The sequence below is a fragment of the Chiloscyllium plagiosum genome, unplaced genomic scaffold (genome assembly GCF_037043375.1).
Source record: "Chiloscyllium plagiosum isolate Xiang-an unplaced genomic scaffold, Cpla_swu_hap1 HiC_scaffold_1, whole genome shotgun sequence".
Lineage (NCBI taxonomy): Eukaryota > Metazoa > Chordata > Chondrichthyes > Orectolobiformes > Hemiscylliidae > Chiloscyllium > Chiloscyllium plagiosum.
In genome coordinates, this window is record NW_028270139.1 from 110,164,515 (window position 1) to 110,187,206 (window position 22,692).

The 22,692-nt window shown below is 40.6% G+C and overlaps 1 protein-coding gene across 2 annotated transcripts in view; it reads right to left on the reverse strand.

The window, feature by feature from the left end:
- The window catches only part of LOC122548508 (gamma-secretase subunit Aph-1b-like), a 110,775-nt gene that overhangs the window by 40,484 nt on the left and 47,599 nt on the right, over positions 1-22,692 (reverse strand). For both annotated transcript variants that reach the window (XM_043687262.2, XM_043687253.2), the window contains one exon: positions 5,752-5,874. In XM_043687262.2, coding sequence (XP_043543197.1) covers positions 5,752-5,874 — 123 coding nt within the window. The remainder of the gene's footprint in view (positions 1-5,751; positions 5,875-22,692) is intronic.

The following is a 22,692-nucleotide window of genomic DNA, read 5'->3' on the forward strand; positions in this document are numbered from 1 at the left end:
GAATCAATGAAAGGAATGTCATGGGATGATAATTACGATTCTGTCTTCTTGGAAGTGGTAATTGTCTGCCACTTGTGTGATTCAAATGTTACTTGCCAGCTCAAGAACTTACATATTAACATGTTCATGCTGCATTTGGACACAGATTTTCTTCTAGTATTTGAGGAGTGCGAGTGGTGATGTACGTTATGCACTCATCAGCAAACATCCCCATTTCGGACTTTATGCTGAGGGAAAGTCATTGATAAATAGCTGATGATTGAGCCTTGGATATTATTCCAAGGAACTCCTGTAGAGATGTCCTGGAACTAAGATGGCTGATCTCCACAAACACGACCACATTTCCTTGCGAGTATCAGTATGTTAACTACTTGAGTATGCCTGTCCATTGAAATTTAGTTTAAAACTGGGAAAATTTCTATGTTGTAACACCCTTAAAAATATACAATTTCACTTAAACTATGCCATTTGTGCAAAAGTCATTAGTTCCTCATCTAGCTAGAAAACCAAGCAAAACCTATATGCGCTAAAACCCTGGCTGTGGTAAACAGAGAATGAAGCAGCTCAAAGTGCTGCCACATTGTCAGCATTTTAACATTTGTTTCGATATTTGGGTTGATATAAATCCTAGTAGCGAAAAGTACTGTTGTATAGATAAGGCTTCTGCCAGTTCAAGTGCAGAAAGGAATTCAATGGTATCATTGATACAAGGATGACTGATCACTAGCAGTTTATGCTGCAACCCAATCCAACCACCAATCAGAATTCAGGGGGTAGTCACTCAGTGATATTTAAAGGAATCATCATCTTCCTGGAAGAGATTGGGAAAGAATTTGTCCCCAGTAATACCATAAAAGGGACAGCATTCATCAGCCTCACTTAATATACAGTATCATTATATAACCAATAGTGAATTCAGCACTGCCTGTTTAGTGCTATTACCAGAAACAAATTTTTGCTCCAGCCTGCCATTTATTTTGTAAAGTTCACTTTAATGAGTTTGCTGTGAGATGTGTAGGTTATAAATTTGCACTGCCAAAAGCAATGTTTTGCTTCTCTCTGCTCCTGATGAAATTCTCTTCTGCATTCAAGTTCTTGCTGCAATTCCTTGAGAAGCAGCCACACTGCCTGATTTTGTGCGTCCCAAGTTGGTGCACTGCCATTAGGAGGTACTTTGCACTCTTGCATCATATTAACCAGGTGTTAATGAAAATTTCACAAGTATCCCCATTGTTTCTGCCCATTTTCCACATGGGTACACAATCATTCTAAAGATATTGGGATTTGGATAGATAGATAGTTAAAAGCCAATCCAATCCCAGGTAGAATGCAACATAAAATGGAAACATACAGACTTGCAAAATGTCGACAAAAATACTCCGGAAACTTCGAGAAATTCAAGGTGCTCTTGTAGAATAGTACAAAATTACAGAACAACTTCACAGATTGAATGCTGAATGGCTGTTTCCCCAACAAAACAATCTGAAAGGACTCAAGTCCAAATTTTGCCTTTGAAGCCATAATCATGATGCAGGCCATTTCCAGGCATGATGATCTCATCTCCTGCCTGGCAATGCCTAACTACGCAGCCTTCGTGGAGGAGTGGTTGAGCAATCCAGAGTCATGGCTGCCAGCTTCAGCAGGCCAGAGATGGTAACAGGCAGCAAGGCTAACCTCTATTCATCAGGGCATTGGTCTAGTTCTGTGTTAAGGATACTGGAGAAACTCAGTTTTGGCAGCATCTATGGAAAGGTAAACAGTTAATATTTTGAGTCCAATATGAATTATCTTCAGAACCAGTTCTGAACCTGTAATAGGCACATTCAACTTTGCCTCTCGTTTCCTGCCCACCCACTCATTTCCTCACCCTATCACCCACTGCCTCCACACCCCCAAACTACCCACCCCATGCCCACTCACCCAGTATCTAGAATTAAGAGAATTCATGACCTTTACAGTGACATTAGAAAGTCTTTGGAAAACCAAAATAACTGTCAAAAATGACCAAATATCCTTTTATAAATTTCTTCATTCTCCTGTGTTAGGAGCGTACACAACTGTCAAACAAAACAAAGCTTATACTCCTTGACAGTTGTGACAGCAACCTCTGTTGTGCTGAGTCCATTACTTGAGCTTGAAGCTTCGTCAAATGCTCATAATGAGATTCTAATCCTAGCTATATAAACAAAGCTAAATATATTAAAGCTTTAAAAATTGTTAAATGAAATGGCATCTTCTACACCTTTTCAAAGGCTGAAACATGCCTTCTGCTGTTAATCAATGTTTGTTACAACAAAGGATCCATGTGACACATTAAAATCTGACAAATCTTCAGAAAAGCATTTTATCCAGTGTATGCTGTACTGTAATGCAACTGAGCACTTTCACAATGCTGGTTAATTCAATTGCCACTTAAGGAAAAAATCACTATCAGTTCATTAAGAACATATTTAAATTATTATACTACATCTAATTATGACAAGACGTGGACAACTTTTAAAGACAATGTTAAAAGATTTTTGACTGCACAACAGAATTCCTACGTTATTCAGTACACTTCTGACCCGATATAGAGTCATAGAGATGTACAGCAAGAAAACAGACCCTTCTGTCCAATTCATAATGGCAGATAGTTGAAATGAGATTGCAATTTGGAATTCTCCATTTCTCCTTTTCCCTGCCTGATGTGGGTTTGTAGAAAAGGATATTTCTCGGAAATAGGTTGAATCTTTATTTTGTATGTTTATGTCAAAATCTTTAATTGCGTGATAACTTCTTGTTTGGTATCATGAACTTGTTCACAAAAGGCTGCCAAATTAAAATATGTTGTGACTGATGACATCAATGAAAATAAAGTGTTATTTCTGTATTGCACACCATAATTCCCTTGGCAAGGTGTTGGATATGCATTTTCGGCACATAAGTATGCCCAGCAAACATCTCTCTTTTTTCTGTATTAGCCAAAAATGTAGTGTAAAACTATTCTGACAGCCCTCAGTACATAGAGAAAAGATGTCATACTGTTGACAGGCGGCACAACAGCATTGGGGACACTTAGTTATGCTCCACCATATATTAAAGTCAGAGTGAATTACAGCAGTCCAAAATGTGAACACTTGGGATTATTTAACAAGTGGTCATCCAGCCCAGACTTGCAATACTTGAAGCATAACATCTAACGTGGGAAGGGATTATGCAATTGGACAACACTTGCTATGAATTATACAACAGCCAATTGAGTATTATCAGTAATAGTCGCAATGTAGTTCATTTACATTTGCTAGAATCTACATTCAGAGACTGGGACATCACCCCCCAACCATAATACGTGTCACAAACACATACCTTCAAACTTAAACTCAGTTCCAGTTAACTTTATATGTGTACCATAAGTGAATCCACAGTTAACATCCACCATTTGAACACATTTAAGTACTCAATTACCATAAAATGAACAAGGATGCTGAGGAACATCCATTTAGTAATGTTCCATTACGAATAAGTCACCATCAAACTACAGGCATGAAATGGAATTGTATTGTGAAAAAGGAAAGGTAAATGGATAGAACTAGGGTTGCCAACTCAGATGTTTCATCACTTGATTCTTTATCTGCAGCTGCCCTGCCCCCACACTTCCATTACTGTTTCACAAATCACTCCTTTCTCACTTCAATTTAAACCTAAGAAGACTTTTTGCTTATCTTACAGAGGATTCTTGACTATCAATGACATCATTATATAGTCCAGATGAAACAAAAATTTACCATATAAAATTAAAAATAGATGGGATTCTGGGAAGCATACTTACTGCTGGTCAGCAGACAAGAAACAAAGAAAAGGAATAAACAAATCATTTTCCAAATGGCACGTAGTGATTTGTGAAATACTGCAGGGATCAGTGCTTGGACCTCAGCTACTCGCAATATATATTAATGATTTAGATGAGGGAATTAAATGCAATACAGGCAGTCCCCCAGGTTGCGACAAGTTTCCATGCTTGATTCAGTTTGTACATATGTTGGAACAATGCAGGATCTGTAAAATGGCTGTAAGTACGTACAGGAAACAATTATATGTCAGATCTTTAAAATTACATCCTGCAAATTAGTGATCCCCTGCATCTCCAAGCTTGCAGATGACACAAAGCTGGATAACAGTGTAAACTGAAGGGAGGACTAAGAAATACTTCAGTGTAATTTAGACAGATTGCATGAATGGGCAAACGTATGGCAAATGAAGTATAATGTCAATAAATCTGAGAGTATCCACTTTGGGAGTAAAAACAGATTATTATCAGATGGTGATTGATTGGGAAAGGGGGAGGTGCAACGGGACCAGGGTGTCCTTGTGCACTAGTCAAAGTAGGTATGTATGTGCAACAGGTAGTAAAGGCGGCAAATGGTATGTTGGCCTTCATAGCAGTAGGATTTGATACAGGAACAGGCACACCTGGAGTATGAGTAGTTTTAGTCTCTTTACTGGAGGGAAGATATTCAATGGAAGGAAAGAAAATTTACCAAAGATGAATCCTGGGACTCACACATGAGAGGGGCTAAATCGATTAGGACTTTATTCACTGAAATTTAGAAGACTGAAGGAGGTTCTCATAGAAACTCTAACAGGACTGGATAAGATAAATGCAGGAAAGACATTCCTGATGAGTAGAGAGTCCAGAACTAAAGGTCACAGTCAAGGAATACAGGGAAGGACATTTATGGTTGAGGGGAAGAGAAATTTCTTCTCCCAGAGAGTGGTGCACCCGGAATTGAGGACACAAAATTAAATGTTTGCAAGGAGTCAAGACATCTTTCTTAGAACTAAATGAATCAAAAAGATAAGTGGATAAGTGGGAACAGGCCACTGAGTTGGATGATAAACTGCCATATTGATTGGCAGATCGGGCTCAAAGGGCCGAATGGCTGATTCTTGCTCCCTTTTCTATGTTTGTACAAGAAAACTGTTTAAATGACACTAAAAACAAACATTTTTAATGCCTTATGTCACCCCTTATTAACACTGGTCCCTGGAGATGTTAGGGCAATCCTAATGAGTTGATAACCCTAAACAGATCAGATGTAACTGCACAGGAGAAATAACCATAGAGTTAACTTAAAATCCGTCAGGAGTTTGTAACCTGAAAGTGCTAATGCAAATCAAACCACAAAGGCCCAAACAAGTAAAATGTGAATCATCATGGTTAGAGGTCAAGTCTTCATGTCTACTGACCGGAGATATTAGCAACAGCAATATAATCACATCCAGCCTTATCGTGCCATGTGCACAATATCAAAGATAAAAATGTAGAGAACAAATAAGTAACCTGACACTCCACTGATTTGGAAACAATTACAGATAATAACAGGGGTGTGCAAAGACCTACCACACTCAGAACAAACTCTTCTAACACAAATCAGATTAGTCAATGCCTAAAGTATGCAACAGGCAGAAGAGATTCCTTTTGGTGGTTTACATTTGTAAAATCAGCCCAACTAAACACTGCTGCAATTTTCAGCACCAGCAGTATGAAATCAGAGCCCTGTCTACAACTATATTGAATGATATTTCAAGGACTCTCTCATTCAAGTGAAAAAAAATAAATTACCAAATATATTTTACTAAAACATTCAACCAGACCTTTTAAATATAACTTTCTAACAATCAGTTAATTAACTTATTTATTTTGTTAGAAAGCTAATATTTGATAAAAAAAATTTGTATAGCAAACTAAAGCTTTGGTTTTGCAGGGAATACCTGATGTGAGGAAGTAATACTGAGAATCACGGAAGATTCCCACAGTTCCTGGTCCCACCGAGCCTGCAAGTATGTTGACCACAGAGAAAGCTCCACTCATTATTCCAAATCCGAGTCCTGCCACTGAAAATATAGAATGATTTAAATTTTAAAACACTTGATTATGAAAATGGACAAATTACTTTCTTGTGAGTCAAACACACATCAAAACAAAACATGAATCTTATTTCTCAATACGTCGTAACCACCCTTACAATGACTATAGTCTCTGGTTGCACTGTTGCCTTTCCTGTGACATGCACATCCAAGAAATTGTAATAGAAATTTTTAAGCAGGATAATGTTTCCTATTTTTCTTGGCTAATCATTACTTTGTAGTTTTCCTTTTTTTTCAAGGAACAATTTGAGTCATTTAGTTTTGCTCCAAACAAAAACCTTATGTAGGAAATGATGGGCAATAGTTATCTTTGTAATCTTTATGACTGACAACTACAAGATACCCATTTCCCTGACTCAAATAATGCTGCTACATGATCAGTTATCATACAATCTGATCTATAAAGAAACATCTGGAGTCTAACCGATACCTCCACTTTATTGCTGCTAATAATTAAGTTAGTGTTCGAAGCTGAAGATCGTCAATACATTTTTTTCAGTCAATGGCTAGACATTCGAAATTTTAATATGCTACAATCACCGCAGTCCTTCAAACGATGATTCAAAAATAAAGAAACGTGACCTGATCAGATCAGAAAACTCTTGTACACATCGATCACCTATCATGGCCTCATGATGTCCTCTAGCAAATTGTTACAAGTTATTTTGAAGTACAGTCACCACTGTAATGTAGGAAACGTGACAGCCAATCGGCATAGTGAGTCACACAAACAACAATAAATAAATGACTAGATTATTTATACTTGAATTTTAAGACAAATCTTGCCAAAAACACTAAAAGACTGTTATTGTACTACCATTGCTCCAAGCTTGACATTTAAACAAGAAGAAAACTCTCTCTTTCCACTTTATGTAATTTAAGTATAGACGATAGTGGAAGCAATGGCATTGTGGTAATTTCAGTAGACTAATAATTCAGGGGTGCAAACTAATATTCTGGAGACACAGGCAGCTGGCAGCATCTAAATTCAATAAATAAATCTGGAATATAAAGCTAGTCTCAATAATGTTAACCTGAAACTATCAATTGGTATAAAAGTCCACCTAAATCACCATTAGCTCTTAGGAAAGGAAATTTGCCACTCCTACCGGGATGCTTACATATGACTCCCAATCCATATCAATGTGACTGGCTTTTAACTATCTTATGAAACGGTTTAGCTATCCATTGTGTTCAAGGCTAAATTAGGGTGAGTGGTGCCCATGTCCCAAAAAAGAATAGAATAAAACAATAAAGGATGTATATTTGTGCTTCCCTTTTCACTGTCACATTAATGTGCAATTTGAGAGAAAAGATCCATGCCAAACATTCTTTTGAACTAAAGCATAAAGAAAAACAAATAACAAAGTTTAAAAAGATATTTGGCCAAACGCAGTCTATTCTTTTTAAGCTGCTTATAAAAAACCAACATGCCTTTTAATAGTCATGATTTTATTCAGTTCACTTGCACTTTTCAAAAATTAAAACGACATGAAGTCACCATTTGTAAATAGCTCAAAACTGTTCAGCAAGAAATTCCCATTTTAAGCTGAATGACTTGCGTCAATAGGAAGTGTTCAAATTATGTCTCACTGTTAGCCTTCAGTTAAACATGTGGCTTGTCACACAAATATTAAAAAAAAACAATGTTTGCAAATTGAGCAACTGCCCCAAAACTGGGATTAACTTAGTAAACAGTGATAAATGCATCAGCAGAAAATGCAAAACATAGAACAGAGAACAGTATAGACCCTTCAGCCCTTGTTGTTGTGCTGATCTTTTATCCTACTCTAAGATCAAACTAACCTACATAACCCTTCATTTTACTATCATTCAGGTGCCTATCCAAGAGTCACTTAAATGTCCCTAATGTATCTGACTCTACTATCACAGCTGGCAGTGCACTCCACACACCCACCAATCTCTGCGCAACCGAACCTATCTCTGACCTCTCTCCTATACTTTCCTCCAATCACCTTAAAATTATGCCACGTTGTGATAGACATTTCTGCCTTGAAAAAAAAATCTGACTATTCACTCCATCTATGCCTCTCATATTCTTATATATTTCTATCAAGTTGCCTCTCACCCTCCTTCGCTCCAACGAGAAACGCCTCAGCTCCCTCAACCTGTCTTCATAAGACACGCACTCCAGTCCAGGCAACATACTGGTAAATCTCCTCTGCACCCTCTCTAAAGCTTTCACCTCCTTCCTATAATGAGGAACTGTACACAATATTCCAAGTGTGGTCTAACTAGGGCTCTACAGAGCTGCAGCATAACTTTGCTGCTCTTAAATTCAATTCCCCTGCTAACGAAAGCCAACACACCATTTGCCTTGTTTACAACCCTATCAACTTGGGTGACAACTTTGAGGGGTCTGTGGACATAAACCCCAAGATCCCTCTGTTCCTCCACACTGCCAAGAATCCTGCCTTTAACCTTGTGTTCTGCATTCAAATTTGACCTTCCAAAATGAATGATTTCATGCTTTTCCAGTTCGAACACCATCTGCCACTTATCTGCCAAGTTCTGCATCCTGTCAATGTCCCATTGCAACTTACAACAGCCCTCCACACTATCCACAGCTCCACCAACCTTCGTGTCATTGGCAAACTTACTAACCCACTCTTCCACTTTCTCATCCAAGTCATTTATAAAAATTAAAAAGAGCAGAGGTCCCAGAACAGATCCCTGCTGACCACCACTGGTCACCAAGCTACAGGCTGAATACTTTCCACCTGCTACCACCCTCTGTCTGCTACAGACCAGCCAATTCTGTATCTAGAGAGCCAAATATCCCTGTATCCCATGCCCCTTTACTTTCTCAATGAGCTTACCATGGGGAACCTTATCAAATGACTTGCTAAAATCCATGTACACCACATCCACTGCTCTTACTTTAATGTGTTTTGTCATATCCTCAAAGAACATGTGAACTAGGAGCACAAATGGGGAATTCAGCCCCTCAAGGCTGCTCCATCATTTAATATGATCATGGCTGATCTCACCTTAGCCTCAATTCTACTTTCCTACCCGCTCCACATAACCTTCAACCCATTACACTAGTAAAAAGTCTGTCTCTTTCCTCAAACTGATTCAGTGCCTCTGTGTCCACCGGGCTCTGAGGTCGTGAATCCCACAGTTTCGTGAACCTTTGAGAGAAGGAATTCTTCTTCTGTTTTAAATCTGCCAATCTATTGCCTAAAACGTCTCATTTTAGATTGCATCAGAAGGGGAAACAATCATCTTTAGCATCTTAAATGCCTCACTTAAATCCCCTCTCATTCTTCTAAACTCCAGCAAGTAAAAATCTAAACTGCTCAATCTCTCTTCATAAAACAAATCTTTCATTCCAGGAATTAATCTAGAGAATCTTCTCTGAACTGTCAAAACATTTCTTTTGCGTTGGAGACAAGCACAAAATTTGAAATATTTAAATGTTACATAATAAATTAGATAGCTTTTTGTTTAATAAAGATTTGACCTTAGTCAATGAGTGTGTGTTGGCTGGATGTGATTGTAGCTCAACTTGATAAAATCAGGCTTTTCTACAATGCAATAGATTTTCTTCTACAAGTACATAACAGGCTGGCGATTAGGCTCCAATAGACTGCCAGTGTCTACACTAGAGCTTATAGTTTATAGTTAGCTTGCTGGGATAAGAGGAAACATTCTCAAACCACAGAGAGCACCGTAAAGGTAGGTACTTCATGGATCTAGCCTTTCCTGCCTCATTTCATATGCCAGGCTTCCTGAAATTCACCACTCAGCACAAGTTAAAAGCAGAAACAATTTTATGTGGAGGAACACATGCACACAAAAAAGTTTAACCAAATTATTCAAGTCCCAAATGCAGACCTGTCAATCAATCCTAGTCCTGCTTCTCTCAAATCGAAAGGTTGATCTAAAGTGGAAATGTTTTAGTTTGTCTTCCCATTAAACTCAAACCCATCTGATCTGGGGTTTAAATATTATGTTTAGCAATGCTTCAAATAAATCTTTGAGGTTATTGGCAATTTAAAATGTACAGAGGTCAGTTTAGTATAGCCTTAAAATCAAAAACACCCAGAAACCTTCCTCTTAATATTTCACAACGTTTCTCATTTTTTGAGAAATTAAGATGGACAAAAAATTTAAAACTGATAATTTATTTTAAACTTACAATGTAAAAGAAATTGAAGAATTAGTGTGATCTGCCAATCTTCAAAGCTGTAAATCCAGAGTTCATAGCTGCTGTCTTTACCATTGCCATTATCTACAGACTTTATATTTCAATCCAGATACATTTAGTCACAAGACTGCACATTACATGGAGCAGTGGCAGGTAAATAAGCAATGATCCATCATTTCCATAGCAGGATATCAAACAATGTGTGCTGGCCTCTACATAGGCTTGCCCTTGCATGCTTACATTTTTCAAACTTTTGTGTTGGACATTGCCAAAGGTACAAGCTGACAACATCACCGTAACAGTAAACATGACTCTAGGATATTACTGAACCAGACAGGTAACTGTCTAGCTTTAATAAATCAGATTGTGAAATGAACAGTACAGGGTACAGAGAATGTACTGCCAGTTACAGTGGACAAATTCAATGTCAGTACCTGTACTTAAAGACAAAATAAGAAAACGAAAAGGCTGGATAAAGAGAAGGAGAAAAAGATTATTACAAAGGAAAATGAAAAAAACTTGCATACTAATAGTTCAAATAATAATTCAAACCTCAAGGAATGAGTTTGCACAATTGTAGTATTTTATTTCAGTATTGTAGAGGTTCGCTAGCAAATAATCATCATATCATGTCTTGGAATCAGAGAGTCCATGGAAACAGACCCTTTGGTTCAAGTTGTCCATGCTGACAAGATATCCCAAAATAATCTAGTCCAATTTGCCAGCACTTGGCCCATATCTCTCTGAACCATTCCTACTCATATACCCATCCGGATGCCTTTTAAATGTTGCAATTGTACCAGCTTCCACTGTCATTAGAAGTGCAGTCAAACTGATAACATAGGGTGAAATTAATTGGCAATTACCATGCAAATACAATACATACATGTTCAACATATTTCAGTGGTGAAGCAGATAGTAAGAAGCCAGTTTTGCAAGGTAATGGAACATTTCAGACGAACACTTGGATTTCTATGTTGAATTTCATATTTACACTATCCTAAAGTTGCTGTAGCATTTGCACCTAAATAACAGTTAGCACTATTAGCCTCACTATGAATTAACAGTGTTACTGGCCACATTTTTGAAAACTGAATTCCAAGTTTTATTATTTAACCTATTCCATGGAAAGTACATGCAGAGAAACCTCGAATATCCGGCAAGACTGCAAGGTCCCGATGCTTGGCTAAACTATGTTATCCGGAATTCGTTTAATCAAACGAAATGCTCCCCGCCCGTGTCCTTTAAATAATCGAGGTTCCTCTGTATCTGCATTTCAAACAAACATCAAAGTGCTGCGGACTTTGCAGTATCAGCACATAGTTGTGATTTTATTCAGCAAGACTGTAAGTAGTGTTCAGCAATAAGTTTGAAAAGTGTGGGAACAACAAAGACATCTACTCAAAAAGTAATAAGTTAAAGCACAAATAAAATGCAATAGCCTTTATCAAACAACAGCTTAAATACGATTTCAGAAGTCGTCAATGTCATCCCCTCTGTTCCTGCCTCAAGGAAAATGGCCCAGAGTCAGACATACCAGCCAGCAGTGGGATATTACAGGTCCGCCTGCCTCTGCAACTGAATTAAAATTCTACCCACCTTCTCAGTTTCTCTCAGAACAGATACTGCAAGACCAGCTTATTATTTCCTGCAAATTTTTATTTTTATTTGGTGTGTCACAATCTCCACAGAGACCAATAAATTATTTGAATTTCCAGAGACTGGCTGGAAAGATCACACAATAAGATCTCACGTTTTAAAACTTTTACAGAAACTAACATACTTAAAGTAACAGACTCCCAACACGTTTTTGTAGGCAACCCAATTCTCTAACAAAGAAAATAAAGTTCTCATTTAATTTTTAGAATGACTGAAAATTACCTGCCATGGTTATATTTTACACTGTTCCTCAACTGCATACTTCATTCTCTCAGAATAAGTCCAAAAATATTCTCCGCTCCCAATGGTCTGCTTCCTTTTTCCTTTCCCAACCAGTCAACTTTAAACCCCAGAACTAACCGCTATGGTGAGTTTACAGTGAAGATCTGTTCCCTTTAGCTCAAGATCACTCAACCTGAACGTTAACGGATTTCTCTCCGCAGACACTGCCAGACCTTCTCAGCTTTTCCAGCAATTTGTGTTTTTACACACGATTACGGCCTCCTTTAAGTCTTCAAAAACTTTTACAATATACAGCCTGAGCTCCCACCCACATTGTGCATATTGAATAACAGGCCAGCATTTTGTCTGCTTCACGAACAAGACTCACTATCTTTTTAATCCTGCTTCTTGATAGCAGTTTGACTTGAGTTGTGAGGTTGCCACTCAGGTGGATAGAGCTTGTAAGGAGGCCTATGATGAATGAGCGTTCATTAGCAGAGGGATTGAATTCAAGAGTCGTGAAGTGATGTTGCAACTGTACAGGACTTTGGTTAGGCCACATTTGGAGTACTGTGTGCAGTTCTGGTCGCCTCACTTTAGGAAAGATGTGGAAGCTTTGGAGAGGGTGCAGAGAAGATTTACCAGGATGTTGCCTGGAATGGAGAATAGGTCGTACGGGGATAGGTTGAGAATGCTAGGCCTTTTCTCGTTGGAATGGCGAAGGATGAGGGGTGACTTGATAGAGGTTTATAAGATGATCAGAGGAATAGATAGAGTAGACAATCAGAAACTTTTTCCCCGGGTACAACAGAGCGTTACAAGGGGACATAAATTTAAGGTGAAGGGTGGAAGGTATAGGGGAGATGTCAGGGGGAAGTTCTTTACCCAGAGAGTGGTGGGGGCATGGAATGCGCTGCCTGTGAGAGTGGTAGAGTCAGAATCTTTGGTGACCTTTAAACAGCAATTGGATAGGTACATGGATGGGTGCTTAAGCTATGACAAATGTTCGGCACAACATCGTGGGCCGAAGGGCCTGTTCTGAGCTGTATTGTTCTATGTTCTATGATATCTTAGGAAACCTGATAATCTGATATATTATACAAAAAGTGCTAGGGAAATTCATCAGGCTGGCACCATCAGTGGAAAGAGGAACAGTTAACATTTCAAATCCAATATGATTCTGTTTCAGAATTGAAGGCAGCAGCTGGAAAATGATGGGTTTTACACTGTTGAAAAAGAAGATAGGAAGAGCAAGTTGAACAGATGGTAAAAGTGTCCTCGAGCAAAAGATAAAAGAGAGCACTAATATTAGTAAAGATGAAGGCCGAGTATTAATGATTGAAGCTAGTTGCCTTGGAGAAAGTAAGACATGGGAGAAATTGTTTAAAATAAGAACAAGCTCAGCCAGATAAAGGGTAGTGTTGGTGTATGGGACTGTTCAGGCCGCAGTTCAAGATCTGAAAGAACCCTCAGACTATCCAGATGGAAGGGATAGAGGTGTAAAAGGATTGCATATCCATTGCATGGAAATTTTATAGTTGATATAAACCATCTGAAGAATCGTGAATGTGGATAGATGAGATTGGATAATATACATCATGGCTTTCACCTGACCTTCTTTTGCAAAGCCTAACACCAGGGTAATGTGAAAGACATGGGCCTGTGTCCAGGTACAAATATTAATTCTCTATCTTTTAAAATTACGACTCCACTCTATCTTGGGTTTACGCAATCAATTCAATGAACGATTTTTAAAACCTGATTGTCTATGAGACTTGGAGGCAAACAGTCTATCCACTGTCAGCACAGATAATACAATCAATCTCCACGGATTTGAACATTTTGGCACTCTACCAATAAGTCTCTTGACATGTTCCCCTCTTACACTACAGCAGCCAAGCCACAGGGATGCTTTTGGGTAGAAAAGACAGCAGGCCACATTGCGTCATCACTCCTCCATTTTACTTTATATAGTAAGACTGTAGAAATTGAAATGGGAGTCAACCAGTCAGCCTTTCAGCCCCTCAAGCCTTCGCCACCATTCAATAGGATCATAGCCAGTCTGACATGCCTCACATCCACTTTCTTGCCCTTTCCTCAGTACTCTCGATTCCCCTATTAATCAAATCCATCTTTATCAACCTTAACTATAAACAAGGACTCTACCCTCACACATCTCTGTGGCAAGCAGTTCCAAAGACTCTTAATTCTCTCAGAAGAAATTTGTCCATGTTTCAATCTTAAATTGGTGTCCCCTTATTATGCCCTCTGGTACTAGAATCTCCCAGGAGAGCAAACATCATCTCAGCACGTACCCTTTCAAGCCCCTTCCGAATCCTATATGTTTCAAAGACACCAACTCTCATTCTTCTAAACTCCAATGAGTCCCAAACCTGTTTAATCTTCATTCATAAGACAATCCCTCCATTCTGGGATCATCCTCGTGAACCTTTTCTGAACTGTCTCCATTGAAAGGATTTATTTCCTTAAATACGGAGACCAAAACTGTCCACAGTACAACAGATCTAGACTCACCAGCATCTTGTACAGTTGCAACAGGACTTCCCTATTCTTATACTCCAAGAGACAGTCACAAAAAATAATCTAAAAACTTCTGTATTTGTAACTGATACCGAAACAGGTAGGAATTTCAAGAAATTCGTCACAAATTCAGTCAGTGGTCAGGGACAGCAGGGTGTGACTGCAAGTGAGGTAGTAAAAGGATCCAGGTAGAGGAGCCTCAGCTATTGATCTTATCCAACAGGTACGAGGTACTTGCTCCCTGTGTAGAGGAGGAACAGAGCTGTAGGAAGGATGAACCAGCTAACCATGGCACCATGGTACAGGCCATTCAAGAGGCGGGGAGTTGTAGGGGATTCCATAATTAGGGGAATAGATAGTAGCCTTTCTAAGTAAGATTGAGAGTCCCGCATGGTATATTGCCATCTCTGACTGATTTGAATTGATATTGGAGAAGGTGGGGGAGCATCCAGTTGTTGTGGTCGGGACAAACAATATAGGCAAGATTAGGAAAGAGGACCTGTTTAAGGATTATCAGGAACTTGGTATAAAATTAAAGCACAGGTTCTCAAGGGTTATAATGTCTGGATTACTGCCCGAGCCATGTGAAAGTTAGCATAAGGACGTGAGAATAAGGGAAGGAAACATATGGCTAAAGAGGGGCAAAGAAGGGTTCCTTTTCATTGGGCACTGGCATCAGTATTGGAACAGGAGGAAACTGTACTATTGGGACATTGTCCACCTGAAGTGACTGGTACCAATGTTCTAGCAAAAAGGGTAAATAGGGTGGTCACAGGGCTTTAGACTAGAAAGTGGGTGGGGGGGGGGGGGGGGGGGGGGGGGGGGGGGAAAGGGACCTTCAATAAGTATAATGACCAATGGGAAGCAAAGCTGCAGGTTAACATCTGTGGAGGAGGATCCAATTGCATTGAAAAATATGAAAATAAAGGAGAACTCAGGAGAGGTTATTAAAGTCTCCAGCAGACAAAATAGAACAGTGGTCAGAAAGGGTAAGGAATCAAACTTCAAACACACTGGATAAATGAATAACAATGACCGAGAGACGGTCAATACAAGGCTGAAGGTATTGTATCTGAATGCCCGCAGTATTCGAAATAAGGTGAATGAGCTTGTGGCACAGATCGAAATCGGCAGGTATAATATGGTGGGCATCACAGAGACATGGGTGCAAGGGGATCGGGACTGGGAAAAGATGGGTAGGTGGGCAGAGGGGGTGGGATTGCCTGGTTAGTAATAAATGAAATTAAATCAATTGCAGCTAACGAAGTAAGGTAGGATGATGTAGAATCTGTGTGGATGGAGTTAAGGAACCACAAAGGTAGAAAACCATAATGAGAGTTATCTACAGGCCTCCAAACACTAGTCCACAGAAAAGGTGTGTAAGAAAGGCAAAGTTACAGTGACCATGGGGAAGTTCAATATGCAGGTGGACTGGGAAAATCAGGTTGGTAGTGGATTGCAAGAAAAGGAATTTGTGGTATATCTACGAGATGGCTTTTTGGAGCAGCTTGTGGTGGAGCCCATGGGGAAACAGGCCACACTGGAATTAGTGTTGTGCAATGAGGCAGACTCAATAAGGGAGCTTAGGGTGAAGGAACCTTTAGGAGGCAGTGACCATAATATGATAGAATGAACTCTGCAATTTGAGAGGAAAACGGTGGAATCAGACGTGACAGTATTACAGTTGGAGAAAAGCAACTACAGAGGCATGAGGGAAGTGACCAGAATTGACTGGGAGAGGAGCCTAGCAGGAAAGATAGTGAACCAGCAATGGCTGTAATCCTGGAGGCACAGCAAAAATTCATCCCATGGAAAAAGAAACATACAAAAGGGGTGGCACAATGGCTCAGTGGTTAGCACTGCTGCCTCCCAGTGCCAGGGACCCGGATTTGATTCCAACCTTGGGCAACTGTCTGTGTGAAGTTCGCACATTCTACCCGCGACTATCTGGGTTTCCTCCACATACGCCAGTTTTCTCCCACAATCCAAAGACGTGCAGTTTAGGTGAACTGACCATGCTAAATTGCCCATAGCATTCAGGGAAGTGTAGGCTTGGTGCATTTGTCAGGGGTAAACATAGGACAATAGAGTTGGGGAATGGGTCTGGATGGGTTACTCTTTGGAGGGTCAGTGTGGACTTGTTGGGCCAAAGGGCCTGTTTCCACATTGCGGGGAATTCTATGATAGCTGACTAGGGAAATCAGGGACGGCATCAAACCAAAAGAGGAAGCATATAATGAGATGAAGGGCAGTGGGAAGCCAGAGGATAAAGACAACAAGGACAACAAAGAAAGAAAGAAAGAAGGGAGAAGATTAAATATGAAGGTAAACTAGTCAATAATATTAGGAAAGATTGAGAGAGATTCTTTGGATATATAAAGGGCTAAAGAGAGGCAAAAGTGGACATTGGCCCACTGGAAAATGAGGCGAGAGAAGTAGTAATAAGGAACAAAGAAATAGCTGAGGAACTGAATAAGTACTTTGCATCAGTCTTCACAGTGGAAGACACGAGTTACATCCCAAACATTTGAGCGTGTTGGGGAGGACAGAGATGAGTATGGTGGCCATCACCAAGGAGAAAGTGTTAGAAAAATGGAAAGGTCTGAGTATGAATAAGTCACCTGGATCAGATGGACGACAGCCTAGAGTTCTGAAGGAGATAACTGAAGACATAGTTGTGGCTTTAGTAGTGATCTTTAACATATCACTGAAGTCCGGGAGGGTCCCAGAGACTGGAAAATCACCAATGTAACATCCTCCCACCCCCGTTTAAGAAGGGAATAAGGCAAAAGATGGGAAATTATAGGCTGATTAGCTTAGCCTGACCTCAGTCATTGGTAAGATTGTGGAGCCCATTGTGAAGGATGAGATTTCTGAGTACTTGGGAAGTGCATGGTACAATAGGGCATAGTCAGCATGGTTACATCAAGGGGTGGTCATGCCTGACATAGCTGTTAGAGTTCTTTGAGGAAGTAACAAACTGGTTAGACCAAGAAGATCCAATGGATGTCATTTATCTGGACTTCCAGTAGGCCTTTAATAAGGTACTGCACAGGACACTGCTGAGTATGATGACGCTCCATGGTGTTAGAGGCAAGGTACTAGAGTGGATCAAAGATTGGCTGTCTGACAGAAGGCAGAGAGTGGGGATAAAGGGTCTTTCTCAGGATGGAAACCGGTGACTAGTGGTGTTCCACAAAGGTCAGTGTTGTGACCATAACTTTTCACTTTATACATTAATGATCTGGATGTAGGAACTGAGGACATTCTGACTAGGCTTGCAGATGATACAAAGATAGGTGAAGGGGCAGGTAGTATTAAAGAGGCAGGGGGGGCTACAGAAAGATTTAGACAGGTTAGAAGAGTGGGCAAAGAAGTAGCAGATGAATTACGTGGGAAAGTGTGAGGCCATGCACGTTGATAAGAATAGAGGCATAGACTACTTTCTAAATGGGGATAAAGTGCATAAATCTAAAGTGAAAAGGGACTTGCGAGTAATCTGGGAGGCCCAGGAAAAATTCATCCCGAAGAAAAAGAAACATACTAAAGGGGTGTTTATACTTGGAGTTGGAAAAGATGAGTGAGATCTGATTGAAACTTACAGAATACTGAACGGCCTGACAGAGAGGATGTTGGAAAGATGTTTCCATTGACAGGAGAAATGAGTCGTCGAGAGTGTGGTGCTGGTAAAGCACAGCAGGTCAGGCAGCATCCAAGGAGAAGAGTCGACATTTCAGGCAAAAAGGAAGGGCTTTTGCCAGACACTCCTGCTCCTCAGATGCAGCCTGACCTGCTGTGCTTTTCCAGCACCACACTCTTGACTGATCTCCAGCATCTGCAGTCCTCACTTTCGCCTAGGAGAAACGAGGAGGCAAGGGCACAGCCTTAAGGTAAAAGGAAGACCATTTAGAATGGAGATAAGGAGAAACTTCTTTAGCCAGAGGGTGGTGAATCTGTAGAATTCATTGTCACAGGCATAAACTGTAAGTTTACCTTAAGAGAAATCTGGACAAAGACTCCCAATTCCCTTTGCACTTCAGATTTCTGAATTTTTTCCACATTTAGAAAATAGTCCATGCCTCTATTCTTCCTACCTCACACATTGTACTCCATCTGCCACTTCTCTGCCCATTCTCCTAACCTGTCTAAATCTTTCTGCCTCCTCAATATGAACTGCCCTTCCACCAGTGGGCGGCACAGTGGCACAGTGGTTAGCACTGCTGCCTCACAGCGCCAGAGATCCGGGTTCAATTCCCGCCTCAGGCGACTGACTGTGTGGAGTTTGCACGTTCTCCCCGTGTCTGCGTGAGTTTCCTCCGGGTGCTCCGGTTTCCTCCCACAGTCCAAAGATGTGCAGGTCAGGTGAATTGGCCATGCTAAATTGCCCATAGTGTTAGGCAAGGGGTAAATGTAGGGGTATGGGTGGGTTGCGCTTCGGCAGGGCGGTGTGGACTTGATGGGCCGAAGGGCCTGTTTCCACACTGTAAGTAATCTAATCTAATCTAATCTAATCTAATCTAATCTTATCTTTGTATCATCTGCAAACTTAGCCAACATGCCCTCACTTCCTTCATCAAGATCATGAATGTGGAGGCCAGGTCATTGAGTATATTAAATTTTTAATTGCCATGGGATCTAAGGCTACAGGGAGAAAGCAGGAAAATGGGGTTGAGAAACCAGTCAAGATTGAATGGCAGAGCAGACTTGATGGGCTGAATGGCCTAATTTCTGCTCCTCTGTCTAATGGTCTTAAATACAAGTAGATAATAAGAAATACAATTGCTGGAAACACTCAACAGGTCAGAAGAGGACAGGATAGGATTAATATTTCAGGTGGCGTTTTGTCAGAATTCTGATTTGGACAGTGTGAACACAGGTTCAAAATAGAGACAGTTCGTGTCAATAGTACTCTATTGTTTCTATAATCTTATATCAAACTTTCAAGCATTATATGACTGCTTAAACAGTGCTTATTAGCCCCATACAAAAGACTTACTTTAAATAGTATTTGCAATGTGGGACTGCTGTTGTGACCATTCTGCATGCTCAAGACATCAAAAGGATGTGGAACCAAGAGGTGCAGTAATGTACCCTAGATCAACATGAAAGCCAAAAGCCACTATCATAGAGTCACAGAGATGTGCAGCACAGAAATAGACCCTTCAGTCCAACTCGTCCATGCCGACCAGATATCACAACCCAATCTAGTTCCACCTGCCAGCAACCGGCCCATATCCCTCCAAACCCTTCCTATTCATATACCCATTCTAATGCCTCTTAAATGTTGCAATTGTACCAGCCTCCACCACTTCCTCTGGCAGCTCATTCCAAACACATACCACCCTCTGCGTGAAAAAGTTGACCCTTAGGTCTCTTATCTCTTTCCCCTCTCACCCTAAACCTATGCCCTCGAGTTCTGGACTACCCCATCTTAGGGAAAAGACTTTGCCTATTTATCCTACCCATGCCCTCATGATTTTGTAAACCTCTATCAGGTCATCCCTCAGCCTCCGACGCTCCAGGGAAAACAGCCCCAGTACATTCAGCCTCTCCCTACAGCTCAAATCCTTTAACTTTGGCAACATCCTTGTAAATATTTTCTGAACCCTTTCAAGTTTCACAACATCTTTCCAATAGGAAGGAGGTCAGAATTGCACACAATATTCCAAGTGGCCTAACCAATGACCTGTACAGCTGCAACATGACCTCCCAACTCCTGTACTCAATACACTGAACAATAAAGGAAAGCATACCAAACACTTTCTTCACTATCCTATCTACCTGCAACTCTACTTTCAAGGAGCTATGAACCTGCATTCCAAGAGCTCTTTGTCCAGCAACACTCCCTAGGTCCTTATCATTAAGTGTATAAGTCCTGCTAAGATTTGCTTTCCCAAAATGCAGCACCTCACATTTATCTGAATTAAACTCCATCTGCCACTTCTCAGCCCATTGGCCCATCTGATCAAGATCCCGTTGTAATCTGAGGTAACCCTCTTCGCTGCCCACTACACCTCCAGTTTTGGTGCCATCTGCAAACCTACGAACTATACCTCTTACGCTCGCATCCAAATCATTTATATAAATGACAGAGTAGTGGACCCAGCACCGATCCTTGTAGCACTCCACTGGTCACAAGCCTCCAGTCTGAAAAACAATCCTCCATCACCACCCTCTGTCTTCTACCTTTGAGCCAGTTCTGTATCCAAATAGCGAGTTCACCCTGTATTCCATGAGTTCTAACTTTGCTAAGCAGTCTCCTATGGAGAATCTTGTTGAATGCCTTACTAAAGTCGACAAAGATCACATCCACCACTCTGCCCTCATCAATTCTTTGTTACTTTTTCAAAAATATCAAGCAAGTTTGCGAGACATTATTTCCCATGCACAAAGCCATGCTGACTATCTCTAATCAGTCATTGCCTTTCCAAATAAATGAAAATCCTGTCCCTCAGGATTCCCTTCAACAATTTGCCCACCACAGAGGTCAGGCTCACTGGCGTACAGCTCCCTAGCTTGTCCTTACTACCCCTATTAAACAGTGGCATGACATTAGCCAACCTCTAGTCTTCTGCCACCTCACCATAACTCCACGCAATATTCCTATGACTATCGATGATACAAATATCTCAGCAAGGGGCCCAGCAATCACTTCCCTAGCTTCCCACAGAGTTCCAGGGTACATCAGATCAGGTCCTGGGGATTTATCCACTTTTATGTGTTTCAAGACATCCAGCACTTCCTCCTCTGTAATATGGACATTTTTTGCAAGATGTCACCATTATTTCCCTACAGTCTATATCTTCCAGATCTTTTTCCACAGTGAACACTGATGCAAAATACTCGTTTTGTATCTCCCTCATCTCTACGGCTTCCCACAAAGGCTGCCTTGCTGATCTTTGAGGGGTCCTATTTTCTCCCTCGTTACCCATTTATCCTTAATGTATTTGTAACAACCCTTTAGATTCTCCTTAACTCTATTTGCCAAAGCTATCTCATGTCTGCTTTTTGCCCTCCTGATTTCCCTCTTAAGTATCCTTAATACTCTCAGGATTCATTCGATCTCTCTTGTCTAAACCTGACCTGTGCTTTCTTCTTTTTCTTAACTAAACCCTCAATTTCTTTAGTCATCCAGCATTCCCTATACCTACCAGCCTTTCCTTTCACCCTTTCACCCTATATTGTCTCTGCATTCTCATTATTTCAATTCTGAAGGCTTCCCATTTTCCAGCTGTCCCTTTACCTGCAAACATCTTCACCCAATCAGCTTTCGAAAGTTCTTGCCTCATACCCTCAAAGTTAGCCTTCATCAAATTTCGAACTTCAACTTTTAGATCTGGTCTATCCTTTTCCATCAATTTTTTAAAACTAATAGAATTATCGTTGCTGGCCCCAAAGTGCTTCCCCACTGACACCTCAGTCACCTGCCCTGCCTTACTTCCCAAGCGTAGGTCAAGTTGTGCAGCTTCTCTAGTAAGTACATTCACATACTTAATCAGAAAATTTTCTTGTACACACTTAACAAATTCCTCTCCATCTAAACCCTTAATACTATGGCAGTCCCAGTCTATGTTTGGAAAGTTAAAATCCCCTACCATAACCACCGTTTTATTTTTACAGATAACTGAGATCTCCTTACAAGTTTGTTTCTCAATTACTCTCTATTAGGGGGTCTAGAATACAAGCTGAAAATGTGTTGCTGGAAAAGCGCAGCAGATCAGACAGCATCCAGGGAACAGGAGAATCGACGTTTCGGGCATAAGCCCTTCTTCAGGAATGAGGAAAGTTTGTCCAGCAGGCAAAGATAAAAGGTAGGGAGGAGGGACTTGGGGGAGGGGCGTCGGAAATGCGATAGGTGGAAAGAGGTCAAGGTGAGGGTGATAGGTCAGACTGGGAGGGGGCGGTGGGGGCAAATCCCTCCTCCCTACCTTTTATCTTAGTCTGCTGGACAAACTTTCCTCATTCCTGAAGAAGGGCTTATGCCCGAAACGTCAATTCTCCTGTTCTCTGGATGCTGCCTGACCTGCTGCGCTTTTCCAGCAACACATTTTCAGCTCTGATCTCCAGCATCTGCAGACCTCACTTTCTCCTCAAAGAGGTCTATAATACAATCCCAATAAGCTGATCATCACTTTCTTATTTCTCAGTTCCACCCAAATAACTTCCCTGGATGTATTTCCAGGAATATC